This window comes from Nicotiana attenuata, unplaced genomic scaffold (genome assembly GCF_001879085.1).
Source record: "Nicotiana attenuata strain UT unplaced genomic scaffold, NIATTr2, whole genome shotgun sequence".
NCBI lineage: Eukaryota > Viridiplantae > Streptophyta > Magnoliopsida > Solanales > Solanaceae > Nicotiana > Nicotiana attenuata.
This window is the reverse complement of record NW_017672044.1, coordinates 146,627-155,958: the sequence shown is the minus strand read 5'-3', so window position 1 is coordinate 155,958 and position 9,332 is coordinate 146,627. Positions and strand designations below refer to the sequence as shown.

General features: G+C 35.7%; 1 protein-coding gene across 2 annotated transcripts; it reads right to left on the bottom strand.

Annotated features, from left to right (window-relative positions):
- Positions 1-1,474: 1,474 nt before the first annotated feature.
- Positions 1,475-4,934, bottom strand: LOC109211507 (protein LAZY 1-like). 2 transcript variants are annotated; one of them, XM_019375044.1, is made up of 6 exons: positions 4,617-4,934; positions 4,478-4,547; positions 2,981-3,381; positions 2,669-2,902; positions 1,817-2,030; positions 1,475-1,723 (listed from the first exon to the last, which is right to left on the bottom strand). In XM_019375044.1, exons 1-6 carry the CDS (start codon positions 4,620-4,622, stop codon positions 1,704-1,706), a joined length of 945 nt encoding a protein of 314 aa, XP_019230589.1. In that variant the 5' UTR covers positions 4,623-4,934; the 3' UTR covers positions 1,475-1,703. The 2 variants fall into 2 exon arrangements, with proteins under 2 accessions (XP_019230589.1, XP_019230590.1); XM_019375045.1 differs by having other exon boundaries at positions 2,981-3,357.
- Between the last annotated feature and the right edge of the window lie 4,398 nt (positions 4,935-9,332).

Here is a 9,332-nt window from a genome sequence, read left to right as displayed (position 1 = left end):
TATTTAGTCGTTGGGCCCACTTAGCCCACTTAACCCTCAGGCCCGGACCGTTAGCCTGGGACCATGAGTTCATGGGCCCGGTCCGGGGCCGGTTCCTATAAAAAAAACTGTTTAGCTCGGGACCGCTAAGCCCGTTTATTTAAGGACCGGGACCGGCCTGGGACCGCGGCCCACTTGCCATCCCTAGTTTAATATGAGGCCTAAATTTTTAAACGAAAGTTAAAAGATATGTTTTTATTTGAAGTTTATTCTCCTAATTTTTGAAATATAAAGTTGTTAATAATTTTTTTTATAATCGATTTTCTTTAACAATTCTTGCTCGATTGATAATATGACCAACTTATATAATTTTTCTAGTGATATTATTGATCTTAAATAAGATTTTACAAAGAAATAGAAGTATAGGACTATTTGAAGGTTTAAGTATTGCTGAACACTTGAGCTAGTGAAATCTTGGAGAAAGAAGGTGATTAAAGAAATATTGGAGAAAGAAATGAGTAAGAATATCAAAGAGAAACACAAAAAATATGTAAGGTTTTCTGAAATGTGAAGAGATTGAAAAAACAATTGACTTGGACAAATTAAGGAAGAGAGAGCAAATTCTTTAATGAAGGATTAAAAAATTCAAAAAGTAAAAGTTATGAAAACTATTCATCTACCCATTTATAAGTAAGTCAAATTATTATTTTATTTATATATCTAAAAAGTTTTTTTTTCTTTATATTAAAAACTCTAATTTTGTATTAAAAATACTAAATATTATTTTTAAAATGCCTATGAACCTATTATTTTTAAAAAAGTAAGGCCCCCTAAACCTAGGGGCCCAAGGCACAAGCCTTACTCCACGTAAGGTTGGCCCCGTCATATACAGGGAGAAATTCAAAAATAGTCAGATTTACAAGAGGTCATTCAAAATAGCCCAGTTTCAAAAGTAATTGAAATTTAGCCTCTTTTCATGTAAAGATAAATCTGAGCGAAAACACAGTTCAAAACCCGAAAAATACGCCAGGATATTATACTGGAGTTTCAGGATAGGTATGCTGGAACTCCAGCATAATATGATGGAGTTCCAGCATAAGTACACTAGAACTCCAGCATAATATACTGGAGTTCCAACAAGTATACCGGTCCAGTATAATATGCTGGAAGTTCATACACAAATGCTCGAATCTCCAGTATATTATGCTAGAACTTTCCGTGTGTTGGAGTTCCAGCATAATATGCTGGAAGTTCATACACAGGTGCACCGAACTCCAGTATATTATGCTGGACCGGTCCCTGTTGCAGCAAAATCGTAGCTATTTTTCATTGACTTGGTAAACGCTGGCTATTTTTGAATGACCAGTCCGAAAACTGGCTAGACCGTGCTATTTTTACTCATATACATTACTAATCTTTTAACTTTTAAAGATATGTCTAATTTTGTACAGTTTCTACTCTATAGGAAGTTTTAACATGTCGAAACAGGGTCAAACATTGAATCTTCACATATCATTCAAGAATTTCAGTGCTTTGAAGAGTAAAAAAAAACTTAGCAGACAATACTATCTCAACAATTCACCAAACTTAATGAATAAAGACAATACTTCAGTAGCACAGTTACAAAGAAGGAAATACTCATTTACTCTTTATATTATACTATTTTGTTGCACATGTACACAAAGCTTCTGTATTATATACTCTTTCTTGAACGTGTTACCCATCTACAGCTCCAGCACCAAATCTGAATTTTCAAAATAAGGAAAGAGTGAGCTAATAATACATAACTGTCTTTAACAACAGAAGAGATAATTGAGTGTAATGCCGTTTTACTTACAGTCACTATCTGTCTTAATCCAGTGCTCTCTGTTTACTGTTAAGGCATTCAGTTCCTTCTTTGGAGCGGCAGCAGGAGAATTTTTTTTGTTCACTTCACTATTTGCTCCCAGATTATTAGTCTTGCATGAAATATTGCTTGTCTCATTATCTTGTGGTATGTTCTCATTCATTAATCCCTCAGGATGAACTTTCCTTTTGAACATTTTAAGGACCTGCACATATACAGTAGATGAAAATCACAGTTTGGTATAAACTCATATGCTTAACATCAGAGGCGGATCCAGCATTTAAACTCTATAGGTTCAACTTTTAAAAATTTTAACATTGAATTATATTTTTAAAGTTATTGGTTCATATCCATTTTTTTTCTTTTGCAATTTTAATAAATTTTACATATAAATTTCTACTCCGTATCGAAAGTTATGGATTCAATTGAACCCGTATCTATCACGTTGCATCCGTCGCTGCTTAACATAATAGAAGGCTATAAATATATACTTTATCGTCCATAAAATAAGGCTATTAGAGAATCCACATGACATGTGACTCAAGTAGTGCATATGATTGGTTTCAAGTTTTAACTATATGAGACGTCCAGCTTATTTGTCCTTTTTGATTATAAAAGAGCAAGCAACAAGCCAACAACAACAACCCTGTATAATTTTACAAGTGGGGTCTGGCCGTCTGGGAGGGTAGTGTGTACGCAGACCTTACCCCTATTCCGGAGGAGTAGAAAGGCTGTTTCCGATAGACCCTCAGGCTCAAGATTATAAAAGAGCAAGCCTTTCCGATTAACATAATTTTGAAGAGTAATTTTTTTTATAGCTCTGACCTTAAAATCAGTACTAACCTGAGGGAGTTTTCTCTTGCTTGAAACAGATCCATTGACATTTCCTTTAGAATGTTCTGTAGTAGAGCCCTTTGATTTGCACTGCAGGTTCTGCAGCATCTTCTTCATGAAATCCACGGCATGTTTTCTCTTGGCTTGTTTTTTCACTTTTCCATCATGATTTCCCACATGACCTTCTTGGACTATGTTTTTCGGCGTAAAAAGCTCTTCTATGAATCCTTTTTGTTGTTGTACCTGTTGCAAAAATAATTAAGTAAATAAAAGTGTGTACTTTCTAACCGTTTGCTTTTAGATAGCCAATTCAAGCATTACCTCTGCTTCTATCTCCGGCAATTCAATTGAAGAGCCTAAGAGATATTTCTGAAGAGGGTATTCTTCCATATTTCTATAGCATTCAGTAGCTCCTGTTTCAATGTGATTTTCACTGAGGGTAATGATGCTTTCTGATGATTCATAAGCAACTTTATTCACTTTCTCTTCAAGATACTTCTCAAGCTCATCATTTATGAATTTCAGTTCTTTCTCTGTTATGTCTGTTTCACCATGATCAAACGGCATTGGAAAAGTTGGAGTTGGAGGATCAGTATTAGTTGTCTGATAATTTCCCAGAGTTCCAATTGCCAAAAAGCCAGGAAAGAGTTCATCAAATGGTTCCATTTCTGCTCCATTGCTTTTAACTTCCTTGTAAACTGAGAAAGATGTAATGGAATTTTCTGAAAGTGCAGATCATAACAAAGGAGACTTGTTTATCAGTTTTTGTGTGGAAATGAAAACTATGGGTGTCAAGGGGCCGGCCGGGCTAGAGTAAAAGGAGACCGGCCGGTCTCCATGCTGGTCCGGTTACCGGTTTCAAAATATGGGTCTTACTTGGTCTGAATCTTGCCGGTCAAAATTTGAACCGAAACGGTTCGGGCTTAAGGGGTTATTCTTGCAAATTAGCAGTTGGGCAACGGTCAAAATGGCAGCTTACCGTTGCCAACGGTCAAGATTATAAATAAATAAATAAAGAAAGAAAGAAAATTGAACTAGCCGTTGAACTGGTCCTGACGGGTCTGGTTAACCGGTTTACAAATGACAAGATTTTACCAAGTTGTACCGGCCCGGTTAACCGGTGTAAAATTTTCCCCGGCACAGGCCGTTCCCGTCCTAACCCAGCTTTGCCCGGCCCCCTTACCACCGGTCCAGTCCGGTCTACAGGGCCGGCCCAAGGTTAAAGCTGCTAAAGCAGCTCCTTTGGGCCTCATAATTTTTGGGGCCCCAAATTTTCCTAATACGTTATATATTAATTTATTTTAGAAGAATATTTAGTGTTTTAAATGAGAAGTTACAGATTTTCATTGTAAAAAAGTAAGATTAGATTATTGATAATAAATTGAGATTTTTTTTATATATTGGGAATTATTTTCTAGACCATAAATTGAGAAAGAATTCGATTATTATTCGTAATTCAAAAAAAAGGTTGAAACTTTAATACAATCCCACAACGTGCCATTGATAAAATTTTAGCAAATAATAAAAACCTTAATTAGAAGGTATATTTCAAGGGAAATTAAATGGATTAGATAAAATTATTAATAACTTTGCATAAGAAAAGCTAGAAATATAGAATTTAAATGAAATTACATATGAACTTTTTTCTTTTATATATAAAAAAATAAGGTCTCACTGAAAGGTCTAAAGCCCGTCAGGGCTAGTCCGGAACCGAGCCAGCCCAGCCCAGCCTGTTTGACACCTTTAAATTGAAAATAGAAAACAGAGCATAGCAGAGGAAATTGAGAAGAGCTGAAATATAGAGAGGTGTAAAATTACCTGCTATGATAGTATTATTTGCTGGCTCATTGCCTTTTTGCTTTAGTTTAGAGTGCATCCAACCTAGTAACTGCAAGAAGATGAAATTAGAAGGTTACTATATGAGTCTCCACATATAGAAAATAATATTTGAACTCACTTTCATGTTGAACTATCCGGAGAGATTTTAATCAAAGCAGTTCAGTTATCAGAAAATAGATTTTTTTGGAGAAATTTGTACGTGTAAAAGAAGGGTTTAATACTGATGAAAGATGGTATTGGACTAAGAAATCAAAAACATAATGGACTACTTATCTTTCCTGAATAGGAAGCTGGATCAGAAGAAGGGTTTCAGGTAGGCTGAAAAGAGAAAGTACATAGAGAAAATTACAAAGGACAATGGTTGGCATTTTTTGTCAAGATTGTAGTGAGTAGAACAAGTTGAGAAGTTGGGGTTGAGACCCACAGGTTGGAGATGTTACATTGTGACATGGGGCACACGTGTATGCAAGTTTGCAATTGATGCTTTTACCTGGACTCTCAATACAATGTCTCAACTTTTGTTCTGGTATCTGATAATGTTAGACTGTTAGTATGAGGATAAACGAGTATAATCCATTGACTGACACTGTATGTTAATTGGACTACTTTGATATGTAGGAAACAGGGGCGGAGCCGGGATTTCGGCTACAGATTCGGCGAACCCAATAGCTTTGGTTCAAACTCTATATTTGTCTTGAAAAATCCATTAATTAGTTATAAATCAATAATTTAGAACCCAGTCGCTTAAAAGGCTTTGAAAACTGAACCATAAGTCTGATAGGAAATGCTAAGAAAACTCTTACTTTAGTTTTTTGGGTTTGTAAACTGATTAATCTATCTCGAAACTCCCGGGGCCTGGGAGAGGGGCGCTCTAGCCTATCGAGTGATGGAAACTAACTAACCCTAATGAATTGGCTTCTCAATTTGTGTAAGTATTCAATACCTGATTTCAAGTGATCTCTGTGATTTAATTATGTATAGGAGCTTCATCAATCGAGGACCTGTAATGCAGGGTTGGAAATGGTGTTAATTATGTATAGAAGCCTCATTAATCGACGATATGCAGGTTCCGATGAACATCCTTTGCCGGAGAATCAAGTCAAGTTTTTTTTTATGTATATAGAGATATGAAACCCCCGGTGAAAATCCTGTCTCCGCTACTATTTCCGTAGTAATTGCTTTCTTGTTTGTTTCCCTGGGTTGGGTATACGATGCTTCTAATTTTCCTGTGAAGCAACCAGATTAAGAGATTTGCTTACATCTTAATATAGTCAGTAAAAATGGTGATTATCAAATATGCTTAAAGAATCAAGTTTTGCTACGTTCTTATCTACTACATATCTGTGTGGAGATTTCTCTGTCATATTATCACTGGTCTTCAAAAGATTACATCTGATCTTAGGGGGTTTTGATGGAAACTATGCTGCATATTATGATATGGACAATGCTTTTGGATATTATGCATAAACAAAGATGCTGACGAACAATTAATATATGTAATGTTCTGGTAGTTAAGACGTTGAGTCATGTCTGTGTTGCATTACCTTGAGTTTGACATCATAATTGGAATTGCTTGAACTGGAAATACTTGTGTTATTATATTAAAAGGAGTACATAACTGATTTTGGTGTATTATGACCAGTGGCGAAGTCAGGAATTTTCGCAAGGGTGTTCAAATTTGAAATAAGTAAAAAATATTTCCGATAAAGGGTGTTCAATATATGTTATGTACCTCTAAAACCTAATATTTTACCTATATACGTAGTGTAATTTTCCGACAGAGGGTGGTCAATTGACCACCCTAACCAAAGTGTGGCTTCGCCCCTGATTATGACCCTGTTGGAGCTAGATGACGCTTGATATGGATAGGTGAAAGGGTTGCTAAATTGCTATGAAAAAAATGGCACACTAACGGGGTTTTTGGCTAGATTTATACATTAGTATCAGCTTATAAGCATATTTTGGCTTATTTAATGATTAACTAAAAACGTGTCTTATAAGTTAAAATCAACGAAATGTCATAAGTTGGTTACCCCTAATTTATTATTATTCATCGTTTTAGCACTTTCGATTTGACAAATGTTTTAAAAAATTTCTCTTATTTCCAAAATAAAACTCTTTGAGTCACTTTCTCTTCCATTTTCCCTATTGTCCCTTTCACACAAAAATACTTCAAAATTTGTTACTATGTAGTATCAGTATTAGTGTAATTGCTTTTTTTAGCACTTAAAAAATAGTTTTGGGCAGTTGATGCCTGTCAGCTACTCTAAACCAACTAAACCAAAAGATTCTACATTGATTACAAAGACAAGTGGGTATTACTTCTTTCTCCCTCTCGTCACTCTGCAAGCAGTTCATAGGCGGAGTTAGGATTTCAAACTTTACAGATTCTGAATTTTATTAGGAAAACTTCAAATGCTAATAACTGAATTTAAATTTAATATGTGTATATATTTAATAAATTTCTGTACACTGATATAATATTCCTTAAACAAAAGTTACTGGATTCTATCTCTGTCCCTTGCAAGCACGAGGCACCAGGGGAGAAAAGCGACAACAACAACAACAACAAGCCCAGCATTTCCCCACAGTATTTTCCTACAAGCCCAGTATTTTCCCAGAGGAGAAAAACAATTGCTGTTTTGGGAAGAAAACAGTGTTCTTCTCGACCTGCATGTCAACTGTCGTTGTCAATAATGCAACAATAAAAATAGTGAGACAAGGTTGGGCCAAAGCAGTGAAAAACCAAGGTGCAAGATGGCTCAACGACAACAGAGGATTCTCATTTTCAGCTAAACTACGACTGCTAGAAAACATGGGAATTCCCTTTTTTCTTAGTACAAAAGAAGTGTTGTGCGCATGAAAATAAAATACTCCCTCCGTTTCATATTAAATGAGGTACTTTCCTTTTTAGTCTGTTCCAAAATAAATGATATATTTCTAAATTTGGAAATAATTCAACTTTAAACTCTTCATTTTACCCTTTTTGCCCTTAATGAGAAGCTTTTATAGCCACACAAATGGCATGTCCCCACAAACCTTTTACCCCTTAAGCTTTTAAGACCACAACTATCAAAAGTCTTTTCTTTTTTCTTAAACTCCGCTCAAACTACCTCAAACAATATGAAACGGAGGGAGTACTATGCAAATATTCCTATCACGGGAGAGCAAAAAATGCTTACTGTTAAATGGAAGTAAGAAGTAAATGGCACTTGCAAATTGGCAAAATGGCACTGCCGTGTGTGATATTTTCTTAGAATACAACTGACTCCATTGCACATAGACAAAGGATGAGGAATTAATTGTCCACAAGGTTACGTGTATCAAAGGCAACTAAAGCACTAGTTGATTAACCAACTTATTTATATATGTTCGGCTATCTTTACATGTACCTCGACTAAATCTACGAGTACCTGCCAGTTGGTTAACCACCTCCTTGTTCTTTCTCTTCCTGATGCTATCCTTATTGTGGGATTGTACTCTTCCACTTCACTTTGTTTTGTGCTGATTTTGGACAACTTAATTCCTCTTTAGCTTTAATTTCATCTAGGAGCTACACAACTCCTAAACTATATTCAAATGAATAATTAAGACCTCTTATTTTGTATAGTAGTTGTTCTGGATCACAAATGTCATAGAATATGTTTTTTACTATCTTGGAAAAAAAATGAGGGTATCTAAGTTTTAAAGGCATGATTATTATTCCCGCCTTCATTATTCTATATAGGAAATTTTACCTCCTATAGCAAAGCTTTGCACCTTATTTATTATAAATAAATATCCTTTTAAAATATTATTTTCTATAGCTACCTTTTAGGTTTTATAGCAAATTATGTATTTACGGTCACTTCCTACCGTTTAGCCATTAAATATGCTGGTTAATATTTTTCTCTCTCCTACTTTCTGTTCTTTCTCTCACAAGACCACCATATAGTATACAACTTCAGAAACCACGATCTCTCTCCACTATCTCTCTCTCAATGTCAGTCTCTTCTCCATGAATACATCTGATGATATGCTATAATTACGTATTTTAGTCGCTTATTACACTCAAATTTACTTCACTTTAATTGAGTTTGAACTTTAATAGCTAGTGTCTTGCACTAATCGTGTGTTTTATGCCTTGTAGGAGTGATTCCGAGCTATGTAGATGTTATGGAATGAATTCAAGTGATTTGGAGCTTTGAAGTCTGAGTAAAAGCTCAAGGAATTAAGCCGGGATCGTGTTCGGGGGTCAACGGATGATAGTTGGAACAAACGAAGAATCGAGTAGGCATATTGCGCACTGTCTAGTAAAATGCACATAACTTTTTGCTCAGAACTTCATTTCGGCTCCACAATATATGGTTGGAAATCTAACTCAAAGGGCTAAAACTTTCATGTTTTACGTTTTTCCAAATTCTAAATGTAACAGGGTGAAAAGCGCGCGTCAATAGCGCGGCCGCGCTCAGGCCGCGTTCGTCAGGCAGAATCAAAGTCGATATGCGCGGTCTGAGCGCGGTCCAAGCGCGGCCCCGCACGTCCTGTTCGGAAAATGTGTCCTTTCTCGCATAGGAGAAGGTGTAATTGTTTGGGACCAACTCTACTTGGTATATATATATATGGAAAAATGGTAGTTTGAGGGGTTGGACATATTTTTAACACAGATTCGACCTAAGGAGGCAGAGACACAATAGGAGCAAGGCGGGGAATTTTCTACGAGTTTTTCCTTCCTCTTCCTATTTTTCATTGTTGGTTATGACTTTTAGTATTGTAGTTTTACATACTATTATGAATAGCTAATTTGTTATCTAGGGTTTTGATGGAACCTTTTGAAGGATAAATTCTTGTTATG